The 27,687-nt window shown below is 47.5% G+C and overlaps 2 protein-coding genes across 4 annotated transcripts; both read left to right on the top strand.

Annotated features, from left to right (window-relative positions):
- Nucleotides 1–867: 867 nt before the first annotated feature.
- Nucleotides 868–17,675, top strand: LOC118817854 (cyclin P). Its single transcript, XM_036584811.1, has 9 exons — nucleotides 868–913; nucleotides 4,539–4,682; nucleotides 5,398–5,470; nucleotides 6,169–6,341; nucleotides 8,527–8,625; nucleotides 9,663–9,818; nucleotides 13,877–14,035; nucleotides 15,206–15,384; nucleotides 17,507–17,675. Exons 1-9 carry the CDS (start codon nucleotides 893–895, stop codon nucleotides 17,673–17,675), a joined length of 1,173 nt encoding a protein of 390 aa, XP_036440704.1. The 5' UTR covers nucleotides 868–892.
- Nucleotides 17,676–19,180: 1,505 nt separating this feature from the next.
- On the top strand, nucleotides 19,181–27,470 carry si:ch211-132b12.7 (uncharacterized protein LOC564531 homolog). 3 transcript variants are annotated; one of them, XM_036585097.1, is made up of 4 exons: nucleotides 19,181–19,354; nucleotides 22,344–22,526; nucleotides 24,213–24,388; nucleotides 25,718–27,470. In XM_036585097.1, exons 2-4 carry the CDS (start codon nucleotides 22,352–22,354, stop codon nucleotides 26,852–26,854), a joined length of 1,488 nt encoding a protein of 495 aa, XP_036440990.1. In that variant the 5' UTR covers nucleotides 19,181–19,354; nucleotides 22,344–22,351; the 3' UTR covers nucleotides 26,855–27,470. The 3 variants fall into 3 exon arrangements, with proteins under 3 accessions (XP_036440990.1, XP_036440989.1, XP_036440991.1); XM_036585096.1 differs by having other exon boundaries at nucleotides 22,297–22,526; XM_036585098.1 differs by having other exon boundaries at nucleotides 22,276–22,526.
- Nucleotides 27,471–27,687: the final 217 nt, after the last annotated feature.

Here is a 27,687-nt window from a genome sequence, read left to right as displayed (position 1 = left end):
GAGTTTAAGTTCTCTAAACTATCATAAAACAGTGTCTCAGTCATCAGGCAGTGAATTCATAACCATTTCATGTAGGAACTTTCTGTGAGGAGCTTTTAGAGGTGGACGTCTGGTTCCTATCACCACCACTGTGAACAGTTCTGACTCGGTAAGTTTATCTAGAACAGAGCGTTTCACACCAAACCACTCTGAGTCACTCTGAATGACTCTGATTACATCTTTCGTGGTGACGTCTTTAATTTGGCTTTATTTCAGTTCGAACTTCTTAAACCGCAGTCGAACGCGTCACAGTGACGTAGAAGGCGCTCACATGCGGCGGACAGCGGCAGGTGGACTTTCATCTCCTTATTATTAACCACTAAATTATGCTGAAAATTTAATCTGTGGAGTTTTCCTTTAATCTACTCCAGGACGGTTTAAGGTTCATAAACAACTCTCGTCTAACTAATCAGGGAAAGCTTTCTGACCAGTCAGGACATCCCACTGACCAATCAGGAACAGGCTTATGACCAATCAACAGCCTACTAACCAGACATCAACAGCACTGTGACCAATCAGGAACAAACTTCTGACCAATCAGGATAACCTTCTGACCAATCAGGAACAGACTAAGGACCAATCAGAACCACTCTGCATGGTCCTGGACCGATGTTGTTTGCATGCTTGCCTGGTGGAATTCCCCTTTAAATGCAGCATCCTGTTCTTCCATTCTGCTGCACTTCTACCCCCGAACAGCAGGTGGCGGTGCGCACGAGCTCTCTGTTGATTAGTCAGGTGCTTAATTAACCCGCGTGCAGGTGCCGGCTTCTAAAAGTTCGCGCTGTGTTTCGCGCGCTCAGGTAGCTGCAGATCCGGGTCCATCATGGCCCGAACTGGACTGTGTGACTCCAGGATGCTGCTGGACCCCAGAAAGGTCAGTTTAAGGGTCCCCACAGCGTTTCTGCTGAAGTGGAGGTGTTAATAGTGAGTCTGTGCTGCAGTAACTGCCTCTACTCTTCTGGGGAGGCTTTACAGTAGGTGTTGAACATTGCTGTGAGGATTTGATTGAGCGTTAGTGAGCTCAGGCACTGATGCTGGATGATTCTGTGACTGCGGTGCCGTTTAACCCTCATAACCCTCATAACCCCCAACTTTAAACTGGTTCTGATCATTTTCCAAAACTGGACGCGAGGAAAAGCTTCACTGATGGAAGCTCTTAAATCAGTGTGCTTTAATGACACCTGGCGGTTAAAGCATGAACTGCAGTTCGGCCTCTGGGGGCGTTTTTAGCACTAAATTTATGTCCCATTTTAAAAGGTATGAAGTCACTTTTTGTTTTATTTCGATAGAGGGAGCTGTACTTTAACACAAAGTAATTAAAATCCGCGTCTGTTCACCTCGTGGGGGTTTTGTGCTGTTCCTCTTCACTGACATTGAACTTCTCTGTGAAACGTTAATATTAGTTAATTAATATTTCAGCAGCTCTATTACTTTGTTACTTCTGAGGAATTTAATGTTAAACTAACTTTTTTCTTCCTATTAATTTATTTAATGTGAGTCATTTTAACGTGTCCCACATTTTATGCGCAGCCCTTTTACCCAAACTTATTATTTTATATAATATGAGGTTATTAGTAGTTGGCCTGCAGCGTGTGTCCCTGGTCAGGCTAGCAGCTCCTGATTGCTGCTTATTTTAGGCTACTTTTGCAACCCTCATTTAAATCTTCAGTTATTTTTATATAGAAATAACTTGATATGGATATTTTAATGAAAACTAATCTTCAGCTTTCCCTTCTGCTCTGTTCCACTTCATATATTTCTGCTGCATTAATGTCATGTTAATGAGGAACATGATCTGAGTTTGACCTTGTTTTTCAGTCGTTTATGGTGAAAACAGTTCAGGCCGTCTCTGATTGGATAGTCTAAAGTGGAAACTAATATTTTCTGAAGATTAAGTTTCTTATATTAATACTTTGTCAAAAAATACTAACAGAAAAAGTGAATTTTTGAACGGTTTTGAGGCCTGAAATGAGATCTCTTCACAAACAGTGCCTTCTGGCTGGAGCTCAATCTTTATATTCTAGTGGTTTTCATTAGTTTGATAAACAGTAAAGGTAATGAGGGTAATTAGTGATAACGTGATTCCAGAGTTGCAAAATGATGTCACTTTAGAAGTTAGAGATGCTTTACAGCTGGTATCTACAGCAGATCTCCTGACGAACTCGTGCACCACCTTCACATTTAATAAAAACGCTTCTTCTTAGCTGAGCTGAGAGCTTCACAAACACTGACCCTCCACTTCAAGTCCACCTCCTTGTTTCTACGCTCATTGTCCATTTTATCAGCTCCACTTACTATATAGGTGCACTTTGTAGTTCTACAGTTACAGACTGTAGTCCATCTGTTTCTCTGATACTTTGTTAGCCCCCTTTTACCCTGTTCTTCAGTGGTCAGGACCCCCATGGACCCTCACAGAGCAGGTACTATTTGGGTGGTGGGTCATTCTCAGCACTGCAGTAACACTGACCTGGTGGTGGTGTGTTAGTGTGTGTTGTGCTGGTACGAGTGGATCAGACACAGCAGTGCTGCTGCAGTTTTTAAAGTATGCAGAGAAACAGATGGACTATATATACAGTGCTGTGAAAAAGTATTTGCACCACCTGTTTTTCTAATTTTTGCCAATTTGTCACGTTTAAATGTTTCAGATCATCCAACTAATTATCATATAAGATAAAGGCGACATGAGTAAACACAAAATGCAGCTTTTAAATGATCGCTCCATTTTTCAAAGATAACGATTTGTTTAAAACCTATATCACCCATGTGAAAAAGTAATTGCTCCCTTAAGCCTAATAACTGGTTGTGCCCCCTCAGCAGGAACAACTACAACCAAACGTTTGTGATGAGTCTTTCAGATCACTGTGGAGGAATTTCAGCCAGCTTGTCTTTACAGGATTGATTTAATTCAACTACATTGGAGAGTTTTCGAGCATGAACTGACCATTTAAGGTCTTGTGATGGGATTCTGGTCAGGACTTTGACTTGGCCACTCTCAAACCTTCATTTTGTTTCTTTTGAGTCATTCACAGCTGGACTTGCTTGTGTGCTTCAGATGATTGTCCTGCGGCATAACCCGACTGTGCGTGAGCTTTAGGTCACAAACCGACAGGCGGACATTGAACATTCATGGTTCCATCAATTATGACGAGTCGTCCAGGTCCTGCAGACGCAAAGCAGCCCCAGACCGTCACACTACCACCACCATGTTTCACTGCTGGTGTGATGTTCTTATGGTGGAATGCGGCGCTAGTTTTACGCCAGATGTAATGGAACCTATGTCTCCAAAAAGCTCCACCTTCGACTCGTCAGTCCAAGGAATGTTATCCCAAAAGTCTTGTTTTTTTTGGCGAATGTGTGATGAGCCTTTGTGTTCTTTTTGGTCAGGAGTGATTTGTGCCTTGCGGTTCTCCCATGGATGCCATTTTTGCCCAGAGTCTTATTATGGAATTGTGTACATTGACCTTAACTGAGGCCTGCAGTTCTTTTAGATATTTGTCTGGGTTCTTTTGTTCCTCCTGGATGAATCGTTGATGCACTCTTGGTGAAATTTTGGTAGGTCAGATACTCCTGGGAAGGTTCACCACTGTTCCAAGTTTCCTCCATTTGTAGATAATGACTCTCACTGTGGTTCTCTGGAGTCTCAGAGCCTCAGCAATGGCTTTATAACCCTTTCCAGACGGTAGATTTCAGTGACTTTGTTGTGTATTTGAATCTCATTAAAACGTGGCATCATGTGCTGCTTTTTGAGAGGTTCTAGCTGCTTCACGCTGCCAGACAGGTTCTATTTAAGTGATGTTCAGATTCAGCAGGTCTGTCAGTAATCATGTCTGGGTGTGGCAATGAAACTGAACCCGATAGTCAATTGATTTTTGTTAACTGGTTGATTTAGTATGTAAAGGGGCAGTTACTTTTTCACATAGAGCAAGGTAGGGCATTTTTCCTTCCATAAATGAAATCATTAAATATCAGCATTTTGTGTCTTTTTTTTTATATATATATATATATATATAACATAAAAACCACAAATGTAATAAGTGGACGTCAGGAGATTTATTTATTTATTTTGGTCATATGAACACTTTTCGTTATGAAGCCGTATATAATGTAGGACAGGCATGTCAAACTGGGGACCTTCCAGTCCAAAGTGCTGTGGAGATCAGTGTTCACCCTCATCTAACGCTCTGAATTCAGTTCATGAAGGTCTGATTAGCTGATGAGCTGAATCAGGTGTGTTTAATGAAGCAGTGAGCTGAAGTCTGCAGAGATTTGGCCCACAAGGACTGGAGGCTGACACACGTGTTCTAGGACATTCACTTTGTCGTCCTCAGTGGTCTCGGTACAAATCACTGTAGATTTGCTTCTCTTTATATGAATCTGTGAAAAATGATCTTGAATTTGCAAACAATAGAGGATGTTGGAGTGAAACTCCACAGGTTATTATTGTTTAAACACAAATAATGAAACTGCTACTATGTTTATGCGCCTCTCCCTTCACACAGGCTGAAGAGCGCCCCCCACTGAGGACGTGGGCGAACATCTGCGGGGCGAGAGAGCGGCGGAGCTGCCCCGACGGAGACGAGTGGAGACAACAGCACAGAGACAAACAGACTGACCGCAGACGGCAGAACAGTGACCACAGATGGGTGAGAACCTGTGTGTGTTCGGTCTCATGAAGCTGGATCTCTCGTTTAACCTGCTAACTTCAGACTTGGTTCAGTCAGAGAGCTTGTAGAGAGGAGAACTGTCACTCTGTAATGTCTTCTGGGTTTCGGAACGCTAGAGGGCGCTCCTGAGCGAGTCCAAAATGAATGGGTGTGAAATGGTTCAGATGGTGATAGGAATCAGCGGTCGCCATGACTACAACACAAATATAGACATTTTATTTACTATCCAGAACCACCAGTGAACCTACACGAGTCTTCTGAGTTTATATGGAATGTTGATGATGGAAAATAGTGGAAAATCTGAAATAATAAGTTTTCTTTGGGGACTATTTTGCCTCACAGCGCCCTGCATGTATCCCTCCACCATGAATGGAGTTCAAGTTCTCTAAACTATCATAAAACAGTGTCTCAGTCATCAGGCAGTGAATTCATAACCATTTCATGTAGGAACTTTCTGTGAGGGAGCTTTTAGAGGTGGACGTCTGGTTCCTATCACCACCACTGTGAACAGTTCTGACTCTAAGTTTATCTAGAACGGAGCGTTTCACACCAAACCCCTCTGAACGACTCTGAACGACTCTGTTTGCACTCCTGTGTCGTCACTTGTCTTCTCTGCTGTTTTTCCGAGTCTCTCGCTGCTCTGGTGTTTTATCTGTGTTTATTCGCTGTAACGGTAGTTCTCTCTGTGCTGCAGGTGTGGAGGCCGCCGCTATGTGAGGAAGATGGGGTCATCATGGATTATTCCCAGAACAGCTCAGTCAGTCCAGGTAGGACTGAACTCACTCTGCACCTGTGAAGTGTTGGTGTACAGGTGTGCTTGGCTGCTGTTCTGACTGCAGCCAGGATCAACAGAGACTCTTATTAAATTAGTCCTTTAATAAACTGGGTTAGACTGAATCTTCGCAGAACCACAGTGTTCCTTTAAGCTGCTTTAGCACAAACAAGTGATTTGAAACGTTTCTGTTTACGGTTAGATTTACAGCTGGTTTCTCGGCTCAGTGTGGATCTGAGAAACTGTCTCGTTACTGAAGAGCGTTTCTTCCAGATTCAGAGTTCAGTCAGAGTCATGCAAACCTTTCATTTTGCTGCATCCATCGGACGTTTTTCTGTTTCTCACTGACTTTACTGTTTTCCTCTGTTCTGGTGCGTTCCTCTCGTTTTGCTATCATTTTTTCATGTTTGCCACGTCCCTCTGACATTTTTGTGTCTGTGTTCCTCTGATGTTTTTCTGTGTTCACTGCGTTCATCTGATGCTGAAGCCTCGGTCACGTTCCTCTGTTGTTCTGCTGTGTTTCTCTGACGTTTTTCTGCGTCTGCCACATTACTTTTTTGGCCATCTGGCACATTCCTGACATTTTTTTCCTGCGTCTGGCGCGTTCCTCTACTGCTGCTCTGCGTCTGTCATGTTCCTCTGACGTTCTGCTCTGTTCCTCTGACCTTTTGTCTGTGCTGTGTTCCTCTGTAGTGGACAGTTTTGAGCAGGAGGCTGTGCTGAACCACCTTCACAGCCTGCAGGTGGCGCCGTCTCTCGGGGAGCTGCTGCCTGGCCTCCTGCACAGAGAGATGGAGGCAGCCATGGATAGCCTGGGCCTCCTGTACGACCGGACCTACGCCTGGGACGTCTTCTCAGACATGATGGTAACTCAACAGCTGTTTGTCAGCCCAGAGCTGCTGCTGCAGTCGGCGTCCAGCTTTCAGACCCCCCTCTCTGAGGGAGGAGCGAGTGACATTTACAGAAACCGCTGTTCTCACTCTGTGGTAGACAGATGTTCCAAACCTGAAGATTTGTTCTAGAACGTTCCCCCAGAGTCTCACTGGAGTTATGAGGTCCTTAAGGAGCTGAAGTAAGAATCAGCTGGGCGTGGCCCACAGGGCTGACCTGGGTGACTGCAGGGGCACCTACATGTGTCTCCAAAAATTAAATTATTTTATTATTTTAATCTGTGAACATTTGATCAGGCCTAATCATCCAGACATGAACATCCATGTGGGTTAAACCTGGGCACGTTCTTATTTTGGCATTTTATACACTTTTAAAGATGGTTCTTTGACGATGGTACTTCAGTGGTTCTTCTATATAGAACCCTAAACACTCACTGTTTGCATGCTTAAATGGTTCCCTACGTGGTGAAACTGTTGTTCAGATTGAAAATATGATGCATGTGGTTCTACAGGGAGATTCACTTGAAAGAGGCCCCAAATATTCTGTTGTGACTCCCGTTAGGATGAAGCAATCTGAACCAAAAAAATCCGCCACATACCTTGACGTATATGTAATCGATTGCATTACATGCGATGCTGGAAGTGATATGTATAAAAGGAGCAGACACATTTCAACGCGGCACTCCATGTTCCTGAACACATCAGCAAGCATTAGAGAAGTTAAACGTCGCAATGGCTGTACAGCGCCTCCCTCATCGCTCCGACGCAGGGGCACCCAGCTTGTTTGAAGCTCCATATACTGAGGAGCTCATTGCAGGTTGTTTCGTTCAGATTGATTCGTCCTAGAGAGAGTTATTACAGAATAATTGGGGCCTCTTTCGAGTGAATCTATGTATATACAATCATATACAACACATTCTCCATCAGTCTGAAGAAAAATTTCACCATGCACTCTTAAAGATGGTTCTTCAAGGGTTCATTGATTAATGGTTCTGTTTAGTACCATGAACTCAGTCCTTTTCATGATTAAGTGGTTCTCTGCATGGTGAAATGGTTCTTCATATTGATGGAGAACGTGTTGTATATGGTTAACTATAGCACCAAAAAGTGTTCTGCTATTTTGAACAAGCTTTATCGTAACAGTAGAAGGATCCTTTTTGGTGCTGTATACTGTAGATCCATTTTCTTTGAAGAGGCCCATCTTTTTTTATAGACGTGTGGAGGTGCTTGACTGATGCTGTCTAATGCTGCGTTCAGTGCTCATCAGCAGGTTGAATGTACCAGATGGTTAACTAGTAAACATGACTTCACTCTGTTCGTAGATCCACCCACCACATGGAGAAGGACAGTGTGGAGATCAGAGAACACAGATCTAACAGAAGCACCTCAGGTTTATATTTCTTGCGTTCGCAGCAAGTTAAGGTTTTTCTATGCTTGTCAAAGGTTAAAGGTGGCATTCCCTCATATCATCTAGAATTTCAAGCTTGCCAATTGTAAATACGACTGTTAGCCATTCAAGTGCAATTTATAAGTGGGGAAAACTGGTGTTTCCCAGTTTCTGACACCAGTGCAGCATTAATCTAACACTGAAGCTAGAAATGTTTTTGTTTACTACAGGTTGCAACACAGGTCAAAAACAGTTTCACCCTGCAAAGAACCATTTAAGCTTGCAAGTAGTTCTTTGAGTGTTGATGTTTTATGTAGAATTTACATCTGTGTTCAACTTCAACAAGTAATCTAGAAATGCCCTGATGAAGTGTTTACCACAGACGTGAACGTATTGACTGGCTGGTTCGTCCACTCTTCTGATGACCTAGAATTTCCTATTTGCCGCCAGCACTCTGACCAGGTTTTTCACCCAAAAGGGGGCGTGGTCATTCAGACGACAGGGAAGTGACACATGCTTGCTCCCACCCGTGCAGTTAGCACCATGCTAATCAGTGCAGTATAAGCTTCCCTTACCTTTGTTACATTAGCGTCGTAGCTCTAGTGCTAAAAAGCAGACTTTAGACCAAACACGTCTCGGCTGATTGACCACATTTGGGATAAGATGGGGAAACTGTGGGGAATTTTTGGGACGGATGCTGCTTCACCTGCACAAATGATGTTTTATAAGCAGAGCATGAACAGTCCAAACTCTTGTGCACCTGTTTTGTTTCAGAGGAGTCAGCTGCGCTGCACGCTGCCGAGCGCCGAGCTGCCGCGGCCGTTCTCCGAGAACACTCGCGTGATCCTGGTGGACTGGCTCATTCAGGTTCATGTAGGCACTGCAGAGTCTCTCAACTCCACACCTGCTGATAATTCACTGCATGTCTAATATAGCTGTGCTAAACATGGTGGCTACTCTGAACATGGTGACCCCTTTTTGATGGGGTGAAATCTAATCTTGACTTGTTCACTGAATGTCTGGTCTAATTAATTCTGAAATCCCACTGGGTCACTGCAGTCCTGGGATTTATTAAATGAAATGTTGTTGTTGTTGTTTGTTGTTGTTGGCCATATGTTCTATGCACCTAGGCATATGTATTACAGGGTGATTCAAAAAGATTAATCCGATTTCAAAGCGCCATATTTTTCTACCGTGAGGCGTCGAGGAACCAATCACAATCCAATTGTAAGAGGGGGTCATAGAGTTTCTGACTGTCAGTGGAAGATGGCTCCTTCAGTCTGTGAGGAGATGAGACCCCTGAGCAGAAAGCGTTCTGCGTTCTCCACTTCAATAAGAGTGAATCCGTCATAACTGTGCAGTGTGATTTTTCGTGGGCAGTGAAGCTCCAACAGCTCAGAGCGTTCGGCGTTGGTTCCACAACACTGGATGATCTCCGAAATCGCACTGAAAGAGCCGTGAGTGCAGCGACACCCGACACGCTCAATCCAGTATGGGATGAGTTTGACTATGGTGTTGATGTTGTCTGTACAGCTGGAGGAGGTTCATACTGAGACCTTGTACAGTTACATAATAAACTTTATGCTCATTTAAACCATTTACAGTTCACTGCATTGATCTGTAATGATTTACAAGAGAAATCATTTTGAAATCGGGTAAGTCCTTTTGAATCACCCTCTAAAGCATGCAGGGAGAAAGCAGTACATTCGGTTTTGAGGGTCACTTTTTGCTTATTTACATAATTTGAAAGCTCCAGCTGACCTTTTTAATAAACCTCCATCCTCTTCTGTGAAAATAGCGTTTTTCACATGCAGATTTCTGGTTGTGACAGAGTTCCTCACCTTCAGATTAGCTCTGATATCCAACAGAGCTGATCTGCGGAGCTTGATTATTGTGTGTTTGTTGTGCAGGAGGTGTTCAACTTCTCAGAGGAGACGCTGTACCTGGCCATTCACCTGCTGAACCGAGCGCTCAGGTGTGTTAAAGTCTCTGTGTCCAGCCTGCAGCTGCTGGGCATCACCTGCCTCTTCATCGCCGCCAAGAAGGAGGAGTGTTTACTGCCAGAGGTAGAAGTTATACATTTGTCTCTAAAACAAAAAGTGGGTCTTTCTGAGCTGCGTTGGTGTGTGAGGGGGTCTGAGCTGCGTTGGTGTGTGAGGGGGTCTGAGCTGCGTTGGTGTGTGTGAGGGGGTCTGAGCTGCGTTGGTGTGTGTGAGGGGGTCTGAGCTGCGTTGGTGTGTGTGAGGGGGTCTGAGCTGCGTTGGTGCGTGAGGGGGTCTGAGCTGCGTTGGTGCATGCCTGTTTGAGCTGGGTTTATTGTGTGCCTGTTTGTAAGCTGTGTTGGTGTATGAGGGTCTCAACTGTGTCTCAGCTGTTTATTCCATGCAGGTTTCTGAGCTGCGTTGGTGCATAAGGGTGTCTGAAGCGTGCCGGTGTCTGAGCTGGGTTAATTGTGTGCAGGTTTCTGAGCTGTGTTGGTGCGTGAGGGTGTCTGAGCTGCGTTTGGTGCGGGAGGGTGTCTGGGCTGCTTTGCTGCATGAGGGTGTCTGAGCTGCGTTTGGTGCGTGAGGGTGTCTGGGCTGCTTTGCTGCGTGAGGGTGTCTGGGCTGCATTGGGGCGTGAGGGTGTCTGGGCTGTGTTGGGGTGCGTGAGGGTGTCTGGGCTGTGTTGGGGTGCGTGAGGGTGTCTGGGCTGCATTGGGGCGTGAGGGTGTCTGGGCTGTGTTGGGGTGCGTGAGGGTGTCTGGGCTGCATTGGGGCGTGAGGGTGTCTGGGCTGTGTTGGGGTGCGTGAGGGTGTCTGGGCTGCATTGGGGCGTGAGGGTGTCTGGGCTGTGTTTGGTGTTTGTGTGTGCAGGTGTCTGGGCTGTGCTGGGGCGCATGAGGGTGTCTGGGCTGTGTTGGGGCGCATGAGGGTGTCTGAGCTGCGTTGGGGCGTGAGGGTGTCTGGGCTGCGTTTGGTGTTTGTGTGTGCAGGTGTCTGAGCTGTGTGCAGATGTTTGTGTGTGCAGGTGTCTGAGCTGTGTGCAGATGTTTGTGTGTGCAGGTGTCTGAGCTGTGTGCAGATGTTTGTGTGTGCAGGTGTCTGAGCTGTGTGCAGATGTTTGTGTGTGCAGGTGTCTGAGCTGTGTTGGGGTGTGTGCAGGTGTCTGAGCTGTGTTGGGGTGTGTGCGGGTGTCTGAGCTATGTTGGGGTGCGTGAGGGTGTCTGAGCTGTGTTGGGGTGCGTGAGGGTGTCTGAGCTGTGTTTGGTGTTTGGGTGTGAGGGTGTCTGAGCTGTGTTTGGTGTTTGTGTGTGCGGGTGTCTGAGCTGTGTTGGGGTGTGAGGGTGTCTGAGCTGTGTTTGGTGTTTGTGTGTGCGGGTGTCTGAGCTGTGTTGGGGTGTGAGGGTGTGTGAGCTGTGTTTGGTGTTTGTGTGTGCGGGTGTCTGAGCTGTGTTGGGGTGTGAGGGTGTCTGAGCTGTGTTTGGTGTTTGTGTGTGCGGGTGTCTGAGCTGTGTTGGGGTGTGAGGGTGTCTGAGCTGTGTTTGGTGTTTGTGTGTGCGGGTGTCTGAGCTGTGTTGGGGTGTGAGGGTGTGTGAGCTGTGTTTGGTGTTTGTGTGTGAGGGTGTCTGAGCTGTGTTGGGGTGTGAGGGTGTGTGAGCTGTGTTTGTGTGTGCGGGTGTCTGAGCTGTGTTGGGGTGTGAGGGTGTGTGAGCTGTGTTTGGTGTTTGTGTGTGCGGGTGTCTGAGCTGTGTTGGGGTGTGAGGGTGTCTGAGCTGTGTGCAGGTGTTTGTGTGTGCGGGTGTCTGAGCTGTGTTGGGGTGTGAGGGTGTCTGAGCTGTGTGCAGGTGTTTGTGTGTGCGGGTGTCTGAGCTGTGTTGGGGTGTGAGGGTGTCTGAGCTGTGTGCAGGTGTTTGTGTGTGCGGGTGTCTGAGCTGTGTTGGGGTGTGAGGGTGTGTGAGCTGTGTGCAGGTGTTTGTGTGTGCGGGTGTCTGAGCTGTGTTGGGGTGTGAGGGTGTGTGAGCTGTGTTTGTGTGTGAGGGTGTCTGAGCTGTGTTGGGGTGTGAGGGTGTGTGAGCTGTGTTTGGTGTTTGTGTGTGCAGGTGTCTGAGCTGTGTTGGGGTGTGCAGGTGTCTGAGCTGTGTTGGGGTGTGTGCAGGTGTCTGAGCTGTGTTTGTGTGTGCAGGTGTCTGAGCTGTGTTGGGGGGTGTGAGGGTGTCTGAGCTGTGTTGGGGTGTGAGGGTGTCTGAGCTGTGTTGGGGGGTGTGAGGGTGTCTGAGCTGTGTTGGGGGGTGTGAGGGTGTCTGAGCTGTGTTTGGTGTTTGGGTGTGAGGGTGTCTGAGCTGTGTTTGGTGTTTGTGTGTGCGGGTGTCTGAGCTGTGTTGGGGTGTGAGGGTGTCTGAGCTGTGTTTGGTGTTTGTGTGTGCGGGTGTCTGAGCTGTGTTGGGGTGTGAGGGTGTGTGAGCTGTGTTTGGTGTTTGTGTGTGAGGGTGTCTGAGCTGTGTTGGGGTGTGAGGGTGTGTGAGCTGTGTTTGTGTGTGCGGGTGTCTGAGCTGTGTTGGGGTGTGAGGGTGTGTGAGCTGTGTTTGGTGTTTGTGTGTGCGGGTGTCTGAGCTGTGTTGGGGTGTGGGGTGTCTGAGCTGTGTTTGTGTTTGTGTGTGCGGGGTCTGAGCTGTGTTGGGGTGAGGGTGTCTGAGCTGTTGGTGTTTGTGTGTGCGGGTGTCTGAGCTGTGTTGGGGTGTGAGGGTGTGTGAGCTGTGTGCAGGTGTTTGTGTGTGCGGGTGTCTGAGCTGTGTTGGGGTGTGAGGGTGTGTGAGCTGTGTTTGTGTGTGAGGGTGTCTGAGCTGTGTTGGGGTGTGAGGGTGTGTGAGCTGTGTTTGGTGTTTGTGTGTGCAGGGTGTCTGAGCTGTGTTGGGGTGTGCAGGTGTCTGAGCTGTGTTGGGGTGTGCAGGTGTCTGAGCTGTGTTTGTGTGTGCAGGTGTCTGAGCTGTGTTGGGGGGTGTGAGGGTGTCTGAGCTGTGTTGGGGTGTGAGGGTGTCTGAGCTGTGTTGGGGGTGTGAGGGTGTCTGAGCTGTGTTGGGGGGTGTGAGGGTGTCTGAGCTGTGTTTGGTGTTTGGGTGTGAGGGTGTCTGAGCTGTGTTTGGTGTTTGTGTGTGCGGGTGTCTGAGCTGTGTTGGGGTGTGAGGGTGTGTGAGCTGTGTTTGGTGTTTGTGTGTGCGGGTGTCTGAGCTGTGTTGGGGTGTGAGGGTGTGTGAGCTGTGTTTGGTGTTTGTGTGTGAGGGTGTCTGAGCTGTGTTGGGGTGTGAGGGTGTGTGAGCTGTGTTTGTGTGTGAGGGTGTCTGAGCTGTGTTGGGGTGTGAGGGTGTGTGAGCTGTGTTTGGTGTTTGTGTGTGCGGGTGTCTGAGCTGTGTTGGGGTGTGTGAGCTGTGTTTGGTGTTTGTGTGTGCGGGTGTCTGAGCTGTGTTGGGGTGTGAGGGTGTGTGAGCTGTGTTTGGTGTTTGTGTGTGCGGGTGTCTGAGCTGTGTTGGGGTGTGAGGGTGTCTGAGCTGTGTGCAGGTGTTTGTGTGTGCGGGTGTCTGAGCTGTGTTGGGGTGTGAGGGTGTCTGAGCTGTGTGCAGGTGTTTGTGTGTGCGGGTGTCTGAGCTGTGGGGGTGAGGGTGTCTGAGCTGTGTGCAGGGTTTGTGTGCGGGTGTCTGAGCTGTGTTGGGGTGTGAGGGTGTGTGAGCTGGTGCGGGTTTTGTGTGCGTGTCTGAGCTGTGTTGGGGTGTGAGGGTGTGTGAGCTGTGTTTGTGTGTGAGGGTGTCTGAGCTGTGTTGGGGTGTGAGGGTGTGTGAGCTGTGTTTGGTGTTTGTGTGTGCAGGTGTCTGAGCTGTGTTGGGGTGTGCAGGTGTCTGAGCTGTGTTGGGGTGTGTGCAGGTGTCTGAGCTGTGTTTGTGTGTGCAGGTGTCTGAGCTGTGTTGGGGGGTGTGAGGGTGTCTGAGCTGTGTTGGGGGGTGTGAGGGTGTCTGAGCTGTGTTGGGGGGTGTGAGGGTGTCTGAGCTGTGTGCAGGTGTTTGTGTGCAGGTGTCTGAGCTGTGTTGGGGTGTGAGGGTGTCTGAGCTGTGTTGGGGGGTGTGAGGGTGTCTGAGCTGTGTTTGTGTGTGCAGGTGTCTGAGCTGTGTTATCTGATGGCGAATGCGTACAGTAAGAAGCAGTTCCTGCGGATGGAGCGTCGGGTCCTGGGTGGTCTTCAGTTTGAGCTGTTTCACTGCCCACCGATTCACTTCCTGCTGCTGTCCGCCTACATCGCACGCTGCAGCGACAAGGTACTGCTGCACTGATATTCAGTCATACGTGCCCAGTTTCCTCCCTTCCAGTAAATCTGTGAAGTCAGTCAAGACATTTGTGTGTGAGGGTGCTTGAGCTGTGTTGGTGCTTCATGTAGCTGTGAAGTTGCACAGAAATTAAGGTCTGCATCTCTAAACATGCAGCTAGTTGCGTGAAGGTATCAGCGTGTAAAGCCAGCCAGAAGGGTTCATTCTTATTAATCCCCATTAACTACCGCTAAGGTAGCAGCTGCTGTTTCTGGGGTCCACACAACATATAAAACAAGACACACATAAATAAGACTCAACACACGAGATATAAATAACACCATCGGATTGCGTTCCATTGTGTTTATTTAGTCAGTGTTAGGATTGTTAATGGTTGTTAATGGTTGTTAATGTGCTTTTTTTTGTAGTTTTATTGAATTTGCCTTGCTGAGTGTTTCATCAGTCATAATTAATGACTTGTTCTCCTACACCAGTTTTTGCAAATGCACAAAAACCTGATTATAAAAAGCCAGAAATTTGAAAAAACACCTGAATATCAGTTTTATGGTACGACGAGGAGGAAAGATAATCACTTAAGCTGAAATGCTAAAAAAGTGACGGAAAAGGGTTTGTTGAATAAACGATGGCGTATCGAGCCGTAAGTTGCGTGATTCCCTGATTCAGGCGGCGCGTTTGTGGCGCGGAGCTTTTCAAAGGGTGTTCTTGACGTTCTAACATGCTGAATTCCAAGCCGGTTTTAAAAATATCTCTGCACAGTGAGCTCCAGAGCTGTCTGGTGTGTTTAGTTCCCAAATGTGAGGTGGACGTCACCAGGGGGGCACAGAGATTTCAGCCCCCGTTAGGTGGCCACTGCTCGTCCTGCCCAGCGTCTCTGATCTGCAAACAATCATTAAAAAGTCAGCAAACAGCTCTTAAGATGGTTCTTTTAAAGCATAAAGGTTTAAATCTCATCCTGCTCGTTTCAGTACTCCTAACCGTGGCAGCCTGCGGCGGCTGAAGATTCTCCACATAACTGTAGTGGGTGGAAATGAGACTTAATTAGCCTTTGGCCTCATATATTATATTACATGCAGCAGTTTACAGCTGTAATGTGTGTGTGTGTGTGTGTGCGCGCGCATTGTGTGTGTGTGTGTGGTTATTGTGGTTCCTGTGTCTGTGCAGGTGGTGTGTATGGCGCGGTATCTGCTGGAGCTCTCTCTGTTGGAGGGTCAGTGTGTGGTGTATTTGCCTGCACAGCTGGCCGGCGCTGCGCTCCGCCTCGCCCGCAGGCTGCTGCAGGACACGCCCACACCTGAGGCGGAGACGGCCTGGTGCGTCGCCTCCACCATCCACGTAGGCAGGTCAGTCATAAAGAGCAGACGCAGGAGGAGTCATGACGCTGTTCTCTAGTCAGCGTGAACATTTTTGAAAATCACTTCTGTTCAGCCTACACTCTTAAAGATGGTTCTTCAAGGGTTCTTTAGTAAAGACAGTAGTTCTAAATAGAACCATGAACACTCAAGAGAACTATCTGCATGTTTAAATGGTTCTTGGCGTCATGAAAAGATGCTTCAGGTTGATGGAGGTTGTGTTGTATAAGGTTCTGTATAGCACCAAAAAGGGTTCTGCTATGGTTACAAGCTTGACCTTGCAACAGCAGAACCCTTTTCAAAAAGTTGCCATATAGAACCATATACAATACAATGTCAGTTAGTCTAAAGAAGCTGCATGCAAATGGTTCTTTGGATGTTCATGGTTCTATATTGGACCATTGTCTAGACTTGTGTAGGTTCACTGGTGGTTCTGGATAGTAAATAAAATGTCTATATCTGTGTTGTAGTCATGGCGACCTCTGGTTCCTATCACCACCACTGTAAAGACATCTGAACCATTTCACACCAAACCACTCTGAATCTCTCTGATTACATCTAACACACTGAGTTATGGGGAAATTTTGGGAAAATTGGTGGAATTCTCCTTTAACTCTCCCTCGCCCACATAACCCACCACTCAGATGTGTCACTCCTGTGTTAAACAAGCATCCAGTCCGTGGAGAAGTGGAGGAGGAGGAGCCAGAGAGCAGCGGATTATTCAAACAGATCGCTCGCCCTCAGCAGGTTAGCCTCAGTGAGCTGACTGGCTAACCATGCAGACTTTTCAAAGCTAAATGTTTGCGTCGTTTATGCTGGCTGTGATCTTTGCGCCCTCAGACAGCACTGCATTAAAAACAGACATGACACTGCATCCACAAATGACAGTTAAAACTCTAAAACGCAAAGAAGAAACCAAATAAACAGGATCCAGAAACGCTGCCACCTTCTCTGGGCCCAGGCTCACTTAAAATGGACTGAGGGGAAGTGGAAAAGTGTTCTGTGGTCCAATGAATCAACATTTGAAATTCCTTTTGGAAATCATGGACACTGTGTCCTCCGGACTAAAGACCACTCAGCTTGTTATCAGTACACAGTTCTAAAGCCAGTATTCATGATGGTCTAGGGGGGCATTAGTGCACATGGCATAGGTATCGTGCACATCTGTGAGGGCGCCATTAATGCTGAATGATATATACGTTTTAGCAACATAAACTGCCATCCAGACGACGTCTTTTTCAGGGAAGGTCTTGATTATTTCAGCAAGACAATATCAACCCACATTCTGCATGTATTACAACAGCATTGCTCCATATTAAGGGTCCAGGTGCTAAACTGACCTGCCTGCAGTCCAGACCTGTCACCACTGAAATGATTTGGTGCATTATGAACTGAAAAATACAACTGATGAGCAGCTGAAATTCTGTATCAAACATGAACAGGAAAACATTTCACTTTCTAAACTACAGCAGTGTCTCCTCAGTTCCCAACCGCTTACAGAGTGCTGTTAAAGAAGAGGTGATGAAACGGTGGTAAACAGGCCCCCGTCCCAACTTTTTTGGAACGTGTTGTTGGCATCAAATTCAAAATGGGCGCACATTTAAAAAAAAATAAAAAATTAAAAAAAATTCTATCCAGAACCACCAGTGAACCTACACGAGTCTTCTGAGTTTATATGGAATGTTGATGATGGAAAATAGTGGAAAATCTGAAATAATAAGTTTTCTTTGGGACTATTTTGCCTCACAGCGCCCTGCATGTATCCCTCCACCATGAATGGAGTTTAAGTTCTCTAAACTATCATAAAACAGTGTCTCAGTCATCAGGCAGTGAATTCATAACCATTTCATGTAGGAACTTTCTGTGAGGGAGCTTTTAGAGGTGGACGTCTGGTTCCTATCAGCACCACTGTGAACAGTTCTGACTCTGTTTCCCGAGAACAGAGCGTTTCACACTTTCACTGACAGTTTACATTTTAACCTTTTAATTATGGGGTTATTTTGAAAAATTGATGGATTTCCTCCTTAATGTGGCAGCTGCAAGAAAATACTCGTGACTGAAGCAGACGAATAGTGATGTTGGTTGTTTGTTTGTTTGTGTGTGTTTGGTGCAGTGAGGCGACTCTGTGCGGTATAATGCAGATCATGGCCGCGGCTGCAGCTCGAGCGTCCAGCCGGGAAACTCGCGCCACCTTCGTAAAGTACTCCACCGCAGAAACGCTGCAGGTCAGCCTGCACCCCGCGCTGAGCAGCGCCCCCTGCCTGCTGGGCCTGCCGACCTGACCTGCGCCTGCCTGAGGGGCCTGGGGTCCAGCCTGAGGAGGAGGAGGACAGTAACCATGGTAACGTCTGAAGCAACTCCGGACTGATGCGCTGCTTTAGATGATCCTGGTGAAGGTGGAGGAGAGTCGGCTCCTGTGTGCGGTTTTAAAGGCTCAGGTGTGTTCGGTGAAGAGAGGAACTGTGGGGCTCGTTTGGACTCACTGCACTTCAGAATCGAGCGGGTTTGTTTGGGTCGGTTTGTCTTTTTCTAAGTGTTTTATATGTGAAAAAATAATAAATCTAATTCTTAATTGTGATCATTTCATCTCTTATTTTAACGATCCGTTCATTTCAAATCTTTCTCTCCTCCTCTTTTTTTTTGCTTCTCATTCTTTCCCTTCCACCGTTTATTCTTTCCCCTCTTTCTTCCTCTCTCTCTCTCTCCTCTCTTTCCCTTCTCTTACTCAATATTCCCTCTCTTTCTCTCTTGCTCATTCTTTCCCTTCTCTCTTTCAATTCTTTCCCTTTCTCCCTTTCCCATCTCTCTTTCTTCCCCCTCTATCTTTCAACTTCTCTCTTCCTCCTGTCTCTTTTCCATATCTCTCTCTCTCTCTCATCCGTTCTTCCCCCTCATTCTTTCCCTTCTGTCTGTTTCTCACATTCTTTCCCTTCTCTCATTCCCTTTTCTTTGCTCTAACCCCCTCTCTCGCTCATTCTTTCCCTCTTTTCTTCCCATCTATGCCTATTTCCTCTCTCAATATTCCCTCTCTTTTTTCTCTATTGCTCATTCTTCCCCCTTTTGCTCGTTCTTTCCTTTCTCTCTCATTCCCTTTTCCTCTTTGCTCTCTCTCCCAATCTTTCCCTTTTCTCCTTTTCCCTTCTCTCAATCCCCCATCTTTCCCTTTCCTCTCTTTCCTCTTCCTCTCTCTATCTTTTGATTTTCCTCTGCTCTTCTCTCTCCCATTCTTCCCCGTTCTCTCTCTTTCTCTCTCCCTCTTTCATTCTTCCTCTCTCTCCTCCACGCTGACCGCAAGTCACGTGACCGTCGGCGTGTGCCGACGCTCCGCCCACGCGGGCCGCGCTCACGTGGCCCCGCGCGCTTGCGATCGCAATTGGTCGCGCCGCGCGGCGCGTCACCGTGCGCGGATGGGGGAGCGCGTGAGCGGAAACGGAGCGCGTGCAGCTCCGCGAGAGGCGGCTGGGGGTGGCAAAGAGTCTGGGGGCGTGTTTGACTTTGTCCCTTTTATGTTTTCCTATACTTTAATAACTCATCCTCTCGCGTCTCTGCCTGTCTGCCTGTCTCAGTCTATTGGGCCACCGTTTGACGCTCGCGCGCTGGAATCCTGTTACACAAACCGGGACAGAGGCAGCTTCGGCAGCGCGCGCCCGCCCCGCCCCTACACGTGCTGCTCTCCTGATTGGCCCAGCGGGGAGCGGTGTTGCGTCACTCGTGTTCAGGGCGGGGTCGGTCGCCGCTGTTGGCCCCGCTGCGTCATCTCTCCGCCCCTGTGCGTGGAGTGGGCGGGGCCTCGCTCAGGTGGAGTGAACGGACGGAGTGAGAGATTTGAAAACAGCAGAGCAGGAAAATGGACTCAGCAGAGCAGGTTGTAGTCAGAGAGAGGGGCAGATAGGGGGGTGGGGGGCAGTTGGAGGGGGCAGAAGGTCCCAGAGTGGAGCTGCTGGTGGAGAAGGAGGAGAAGGTAAGGGATGGGGGGCTTTTCTGTTCCTACTCTAAAGCTAAACTAAGGTTAAACTGCTGAAATCGAGCTTTTTACTGGAACTGTCCGTTCCACCTTAAATGGCCCAGCAGTTGCAACGGACAATTCCATTAAGAAGCTGAATTTCAGCCTCATCCAGCGAGCTTGTTTATCTGTTTGTAGCGTTAGCTTCAGTGCTAAAGGCAGTTATCTGTTATTCTGACTGTGAGCTGAGTGTCGCCGCTCCGTGCCAAGTTATAGTATTACATAATACAGCAGGGGGAAGGGAACAGAGCGCGCATGCACGCGCACTCTGGGATAAAGTAAGCAAATAATCAGCTGTAATTATAGATGGGAAGGTTTAAGACTGATAAATAGTGACAGGAATAACAGAAGATGATTATGGTGATTCATACAGGTGCCCTGTAAGGTCACTTCAGTTCTCAGTGCTGTTGCTGGAGTGTTTAAAGGGCCCATATCATGAAAAACCACTTTTTTTTTGAGCTCGAGGTCCATTTTATCAGCTCCACTTACTATATAGGAGCCCTTTATAGTTCTACAGTTACAGACTGTAGTCCATCTGTTTCTCTGATACTTTGTTAGCCCCCATTTTACCCTGTTCTTCAGTGGTCAGGACCCCCATGGACCCTCACAGAGCAGATACTATTTGGGTGGTGGGTCATTCTCAGCACTGCAGTAACACTGACGTGGAGGTGGTGTGTTAGTGTGTGTTGCGCTGGTCTGAGTGGATCAGACACAGCGGTGCTGCTGGAGTTTCTAAACACTGTGTCCACTCTATTAGACACTCCTACCTTGTCAGTCCACCTTGTAGATGTAAAGTCAGAGACGATAGCTCATCTGCTGCTGCACAGTTTGTGTTGGTCATCCTCTAGTCCTTCATCAGTGGCTGGATACACTATATGACCAAAAGTGTGTGGACGCCTGCTCGTCCAAAGCTGCTAAAATCAAGAAAATGGACACTTTTCGCAAGAAATGGAAGTGTAAATGCTGAGTAAAACAGGTTCTGCTAGTTACTAACCTCGTATTGTATCACTTCAGCACCACAGAAAGGCGTATCACTATCTTCATCATAGTTGCCAAGATTATAATCCGAGGATGAGTCCAGAACTGTTGGAGAACCAGACACCCAACAATGTGGGAGTCCAGACTAAATAAAGGGTTTAAAAGCTTTGTGGAAAAACTCCTTCACAGCTATCAGATCACAGTAACGTCAGCTAACGGCTACAGAGGGATAAATCAATGGAGGTGAAAAAAACTATAGCCAAAATGCTGGATTAGCCGTGTTAGCTGGAGATGTTGAAAAAGCTCACTAACAAAGTAGTTGGCAAAAAGCTAAATGGGCACACAGGCCAGCAGGGGGCGTGCTGGGTTGACAGGGTCTGTAAAGCTACTGTAAATGTTATATACAAACACCGAACAAACATTCCCTCCCCGCTGAGCTCTCGCTCTCTGATACCGACTGCTTTAGAGGACAAAATGAAAACTGTTCCTCTGAAAGCGGCTGAAGCAGCAACTTTAAACCACAAACTGTACGTTAACGTCAGTCAGCAGCGCTGAAATGCAGACACAGAGGATCTTTTACTGTGTATGACAGTTTATTCCTTTATTAATTACACAAACTTGTTTCTCCTCTGATCATCGTCAGCTGACAAACCGCTGAAACTGAGATGAGGCTGTTGAGCTGTACACGCTCAACTTCTATTCGCCATCGTTGTTATTGCTTTAGCGTAAGCAGCGTCACCTGCAGCGAGCATATCCAGCAGAAAAAGTGCAGAAATATGAAAAGGGCCCATTAAAAAGGAGTTTGTCCACCCCTTTGCTGTGCTGCAGTAACAGAATCTACTTTTCTGGGAAGGCTTTACACTAGATCTGGGAACATTGCCGTGATGGTCTGATTGCATTCAGCCACAAGAGGATTAGTGAGGTACTGATGTTGGATGGTCAGTTCTGGGTCACTCCAACTCATCCCAAAGGTATTGGAAGGAGCTCCATCACTCAACAAACAGTTCCCCTCCTCCACAGCCCAATGCTGGGGGGGCTTTATACCCCTCTAGCTGACACTTAGCACTGGACATGGAGACCTTAGGCTCATGTGCAGCTGTTCCAGAGCATCCTGTTGTATTGGTCAGTGTTTTTCTATGGAGATTGTACAAGCTGTGCATGTATTTCAGCTCCTTTGTCGGCAGTGAGTTGACGTTAACGTAGCTGAATTCACTAATAAGAAGTGTCCACAAACTTTTGGACAGTGTATTTTTGGTTGGTGGATTCAGTCCAGCAGTGGCACCGAGCTGTAACGATGTGGATGGTCACTTTCTTCATTGGCCTGGAGAACACAACGTCCATTACTTCCATAAACAATATGATGCGCTGTAGAAGACGAGACTCCTAAAAATGCCGTGATTGCTCATTGAGGAACGTTATTTTGAAGCTGCTGGATTTTTGCTGATGTATTTTTTGGTGGCCTCGTCCCATTCTCACTCACAGGACTGTGCCTTCCTGGATGTTCTTTTAATATCCAAGCATGATTGCATCACCTGTTTAAGATGATATTTTGGACGTTTCTCAATGTTTCTAGTCTTAAATTCCTTCTGTGCCATCAGTTTCAGAAAAAGTGTATAATTTTGGAAAAAACGAATTTTGTAAGATACAAAATTAAATATTGTGTCTGTTCTGTTTTTGTTTAAATACAGGTCAAAGTAGATTTATAAGTCACTGCTTTGTTTTTGAGTCTCACATACTGTCCTAACCTAATGGAATTGAGTTTGTATTGAGAGGTGCACTATTCAAATATTTTACTATTGCCTCTCAAGATACTCAAACACTGGGCAAATCCTCTTGTACGCAAAGTTGCCGTTGTCTGTCTGGAAGTTCTTTGTTGTGCTGTGATGCTTTTTGCCCCATAGGTCATAGATTTTGGGTTATAGGTTATAGATTAGCCCTGGATCTGTCCAGCTGTCCTGTGTGCCCTCAGTGCCCAGAATGCCGCTGGACTCGGGCTGTGTGGGAGAGCGCCCTGCCCGCCCCGCCAGCAAAAACGCCAAGGACAAAAGCAACAGCGCCGCTCTGCTGGCCTCCAGATCACGAGCACATACGCAGCAGGAGGTGGACGGCCGGGACTCGCGCTGCAGCTCCGAGAAGGACTCCGGATACTCAGGTCAAGACCATATACACACACATCCTCTAAACCGCTTATCCTATATATATTAGAGCTGGGCGATATGGCCAAAAACGTTATCACGATAAACAAAATTCATATCATTCGATATCGATACATATCGCGATAAATGTCAAATCATGATTTCTTTCACGTTTGAAGGCTGATTTTGCTGCTGGGGGGTTAACTGTGGTTTTAAACTATCACTTATTATCCGATCATAACAAACACTCGGCAAACAGTGGAACATTTCACTAATCTGTCTTGGGACAGTGGGAGAAAGTTTCTGAGCTGTTTTTATCAGCTGGAAAAGCACAGCTGCAATTTTTGTAATAGTCATGATTTAAGAAAGAAAACAGAAAACAGATTATTTTAGCTGTCTGGTGACGAGCGCTCGGCTACCCCGCTACAAACGCTAAACAAGTGGCCAACAACAGGGCTAAACTCTTTAGTTTCTCAACAACGTCAGCTCGGTTCGGTAGGTCACTGCTGTCACTCCTACCACATCCATGTCAGAGCAGATCACAGTATTCAGACACCAGCTAGACGACTGGGTTTCTCTATGCTATCGCAGTAGTTCAAGGGGTGAACCGCAGTATATCTGACGCTCGCTGTGTAAAAGCATTATCTGCAGTGTGAATCTCTCACTCCAGTCACAGAGTCCTCCTTTTAGGCATGTTTAAACTGAAAGCGGTGATTTTGTGTCGTGTTTGATCTACAGTATCATCAGTTCACCGTGTTTTGCCGGAGCGCTGCTTCAAGTTAGCCAGCAGCTAAAAACAGCTAGCCTGGAAAGACAGCGCTCTCCCGCTCTCCAACGCCTCACAGCTTCCTATATATATCCCTATATACGCACAGTGATTTTAGATGTTTTTCAAATTGACTGTTCATAAACTGTATGAAATCAATTAATTTTATGATTGTAAGGTTATAATTGCTGCGTATGCTTAATTGAATAACTCAATTAAGGTGTGAAATACAGGGGGGCCTGGGGGGTCTGGGACTTCTGATTAACCTCTTGGACCCCCTGAATGTCTCAAAGTTCTAGGGGTTCCAGAAAATAAACATTATGCTGTCTGTTAGGGGAAAGATAGATGCTCAAAATCAGTGAAGCTGATTGTTTATCTGCTTCTCCCACAATCAGCTTCTGTCTCTGGTGTTCTTAACTATCTAGAGCTGCAGCACTGCTCTGCCTCAGGGTGGCGCTGTAGCAGACTGGTTCACCCAGTTGGTCCTTCATAGTCTAGAAACTGTAACTCTGCCCGGATTCATCTGAAAACTCACCCAGTTTCCTCATTTCTCACACTGAAGACAGAAGAGGAGATGAGGAAGATCTCAGTTACTGTGAGGAAGAGCGCAGAACCGCACTAGAACAGAGACTCTACAGAAGAGGAGACGAGGAAGATCTCAGTTAATGTGAGGAAGAGCGCAGAACCGCACTAGAACAGAGACTCTACAGAAGAGGAGACGAGGAAGATCTCAGTTAATGTGAGGAAGAGCGCAGAACCGCACTAGAACAGAGACTCTACAGAAGAACAGCTGATAAAACAGACATTTTAGTGCCGTTGAAGCATCAGCGCCGCTATAGTGAGAGAGAGTTAGCAGACAGAGAACGGAGTTGTGCTTTCTGCTTGTCCATTTTCACAGTCATAGTTCCTTTCCTTGTTTTTTTTATCTCTCTATCAGATACTGGTTCTGACTCGCTCCAGACAGATGCGGAGGATCAGAGGAGCGTTTCTGAGCCGAAGCTCCACAAGGCCCCGGGGGTCCAGAGTGTTTCTGATCAGGGAAAGCACATCCTGGTGTCCACACCTCCGGAGCTCACGCCCATCTTCATCATCAAAAACGTTGTTTTAAAACAGGTGAGGAAGACGAGTTGGGGACGGACAGAGGTGGAGGTACAGATGGCGAGAGCAGGGCTCCACACAAAGTCTCGCTTTTTTGGTTTTCCATGCAGATCTGATACCTGGTACTGTTTTTGGTATCACCTCCATTGAGGTTCCAAGTAAGCTGAGCCAAAAACAAAAGGTGATGTAAAAACACTGTAGACTGCTGATTGGTCAGAGAGAATCCCTAAACACACATGCTAACGTTAGCTACCAGGTTAGCGCGGCCGCTTGCGTCTCCTTTGAGCACCAGAATCGTCTCATCTGAAGTTTTTTTTCCCAAACTCTCCTGTTTTGTTCAGTCTTTTGTCTCTTCTGAACACAATTTCTCTTTCACATCTCGGCAGCTTCAAGTGGCGTCGCTATACGACTGCTTGCACTGAGGGGGCGCTATATCTGCAGTGAAAAACAAAGTAGCTGGTACCAAAAGTGAGTGCAGTTGAGTCGAGTTGAGCCGTACTGTGCTGTGGAAAAGCGCCATAAAACAGCCGTAACACTCAGAGTTTACTTCAACCAAAGGATGAGGTTAGAGGTCTGTAAAGGGAGGTTACCACTCTGAAAATACATAATTAAGACTTTATTGCCCCATTGAGTTTGATTTTGATGAATATTTTACCTTGAACATATATAGAATGTTCACAAAGCAGATTCCCACAAGTTTCAACTATATGCAATTTCATAGCATTTGGGTAATATAAATGAAAGTCCATCTGCAGTCAGCTTTTAGCAGGTATAATGAAACTGACCAGTTCCCAGAATGTCCATTTTATAATCCATTTTTTGTCTTGAAAACTCAGTAATATAAAATGACTGACTGAGGGAAAATATAAGCATCAAAAAAAGAAACAAACAGGTATTAATAAGTCAGTGTAAGAGCTCTTTTACACAGGAAAATAAAGCTCCTTATTTATGATCAACACACAAAACTACAGGTACATGACATTAATTCAACAACGGTTTAAGGAACAAGTTTAAGGAGCACAAACATCTCAACTCAAATTTTCAAAAGCTGCAAACGTCACAAAAGGGACCCAAAAATGTTCAGAGGTGTCCATCTCTGTCAGAACTCAGCCTGATTGGTTCAAGAGCCGTTTATGACCCGAAAGGCCGAACAGCCGGTCCTGGAGGAGGTTAGGTGCCCATCATTCATTTCCCAGTTAAAAACTGATTGTAAGGTGAGAAACTAAAACTGAGTCCTGCTTTGAGAGACGGAGCTCTGGCGCTGTGAGACTGAGTTAATCCAGTTCAACCTGTGCTGTACAAGAATGAATTCTGTCTCTCTTTTCTTCTTCCCCATCTCTAAAGCCAGTGCAGTCGGGTCAAGAGCATGTTCTCCAGTCTCCTTTGGGCTGGGGGTCCGGAGGGGCTAACCCTCAGACCCCCACGCACCTTCTCCTGCTGCAGCAGCCCGGCCTCAGCACCCCACCACTGCACCTGCTCAAACCGCAGAGCCAAAGATCGAAGAGCAAAAACACCTACCTCCCCATCCTCAACTCCTACCCCCGCATCGCCCCGCACCCCAGCAAGAAGACCCCCGACAAGCCTCCAGCCAGCTTGGGGGGCAGTGCAGACGAGCACAGCCTGAGTAAGAGGGTCTGCACAGAGGCGAAACGAGAGGAGGTGTCCACGTCTACGCAAGCGCCCGAAAAGCATCCGCGAAAGCAGCCTGAAAGCCGTCCCCAGCCCCGCCCCCTCCGCACTCCTGACACACTTCTGGTCCCCCACCATCGGAGGAGCCCTCGCCCCCCCTGCAGCCCTTCCCCCCTTAGCCTGAGCTCTCCTTCTGTCTCCAGCTCGGAGACGCCCTCCCCGCCTTCGGCATGCGAGTCTGCCGCGCCGTCCAGCAGGGGACTCCAAAAGCACGCCTCGGGCACTGACTCTGACTCCGCTTCAGCAGGGGGCGCTCTGCCCGCTTCAGCGAAGCACCGTCGCTTCCTCAACACGGTGGAGATCCTTAGCCAGTCGGGGCTGCTGGACATCACCCTGCGGACGCAGGAGCTGCTGAGGCAGAGTGCCGCCACCGAGCGGGATATTGCTCAGCTGCGCCAGCATGCGCAGCTGCTGTGCCACGCCGCCCAGGCCGGTGCCCGCACACCTGCCGCCTGGATGCAGCTCCATCAGGCCATGGCTGAGTCTGGCTGCTACCCCAGCCTCAAGGGCCTGGTGCTGGAGACCGCCGAGGATGGGCAGCTGGAGGCGGATATCAGTGGCGTGGAGCCCTATGCCCCTGCCGCCTGCGGGTACGGGATTAACGGGGGCGAGGAAATGGCCCCCCCGTCCCCCCTCCTTGCCCCCACGCACTCGCCATCTGAAGCTCAGGGCTCTCACAGTGCGAGTGCCACCACTCCAGGGCACAGCAGAGGGCCCAGAAGTGGCAGCACCAGCCTGCCTGAGGAGATCCTGATGCCTCCAGATAGCTCTACTCCTGGAGGACTGCTGTAGCAGACCATAGTGTTAAAGCGATAGTTCAGCAAAAAAGTCCCAAATGTAGTTGATCAGCCGAGACATGTTTGGTGTCTGAGGTTTTTCTTCTTTAGTTTTGGCAGTGAAGCTATAAGGCATGGAGTGGAAGCCCCACCAATTAGCGTGGTGCTAACTAGCACCATAAACGCCACGAAAGCGACCCAAAAAGAACAAGAGGTCCACTTCCATCAGAAGCTCATCCGGATTGTTCCATGAGTTGTTTATGATCCCAAACCCGCAGCCCTCAAGGAGGTTCAGCGTGCAGCACAAGTTGCCAAAGCAGATGCCAAACCAGAATCTCAGCGCTAAAACCAAAGAAGCGAACTTGGACACCAAACACCTCTGCTGATCTGGGTAGAGCGAGGGGGCCGAGGGGGTTTGACGAGACGCCTAACTGAACTATCGCATTAACTGCTTGGCCTTCACGGTGGAAGAGCTGTGTGGGCCGTGTTTGCAGTTGGATATTGATCTTCTCTAAAGGGGAATAATTGTGAATTAGGGTTTAATGATCTTTGTGTATAAGTGAGTATGTATGTGTGCGTTTGATGCTCCGGACGGATTCGACTACAATAAAAAGCCAAACTCTTTCCCATCACTTTTCTTGGATTGTAGAGCTGTAGCTGACTGCAGTAGGAAAGCTCTTGATGTTGGCATTAGGCCTCAACTGATAAGTTGCCCGACGATATTGGTGGTTTGATCAGTATTGATAAATGGTATTTTTATTTATTTATGTATTTTTAAACCTGCGATCTCCTGATAACCTGGCAAATCCCTTCAACAGCTGGGGCGCTCAGGTATACCTTGTTCAGACT

Source organism: Colossoma macropomum, unplaced genomic scaffold, assembly GCF_904425465.1.
Source record: "Colossoma macropomum unplaced genomic scaffold, Colossoma_macropomum, whole genome shotgun sequence".
Taxonomy (NCBI): Eukaryota; Metazoa; Chordata; class Actinopteri; order Characiformes; family Serrasalmidae; genus Colossoma; species Colossoma macropomum.
This window is presented reverse-complemented; position numbering and strand designations above follow the sequence as displayed.

What these genes read in the sequence shown, in the direction of transcription:
- LOC118817854 (XM_036584811.1), top strand. Translation starts at nt 893, where the DNA reads ATGCTGCTGGACCCCAGAAAG. An exon ending in TCGCACGCTGCAGCGACAAG is followed by an intron (nt 14,036 to 15,205) that starts GTACTGCTGCAC and finishes GTGTCTGTGCAG; the next exon opens with GTGGTGTGTATGGCGCGGTA. An exon ending in TCCACCATCCACGTAGGCAG is followed by an intron (nt 15,385 to 17,506) that starts GTCAGTCATAAA and finishes TGTTTGGTGCAG; the next exon opens with TGAGGCGACTCTGTGCGGTA.
- si:ch211-132b12.7 (XM_036585097.1), top strand. Translation starts at nt 22,352, where the DNA reads ATGCCGCTGGACTCGGGCTGTGTGGGAGAGCGCCCTGCCCGCCCCGCC. An exon ending in GAAGGACTCCGGATACTCAG is followed by an intron (nt 22,527 to 24,212) that starts GTCAAGACCATA and finishes TCTCTCTATCAG; the next exon opens with ATACTGGTTCTGACTCGCTC. An exon ending in AAAACGTTGTTTTAAAACAG is followed by an intron (nt 24,389 to 25,717) that starts GTGAGGAAGACG and finishes CCATCTCTAAAG; the next exon opens with CCAGTGCAGTCGGGTCAAGA.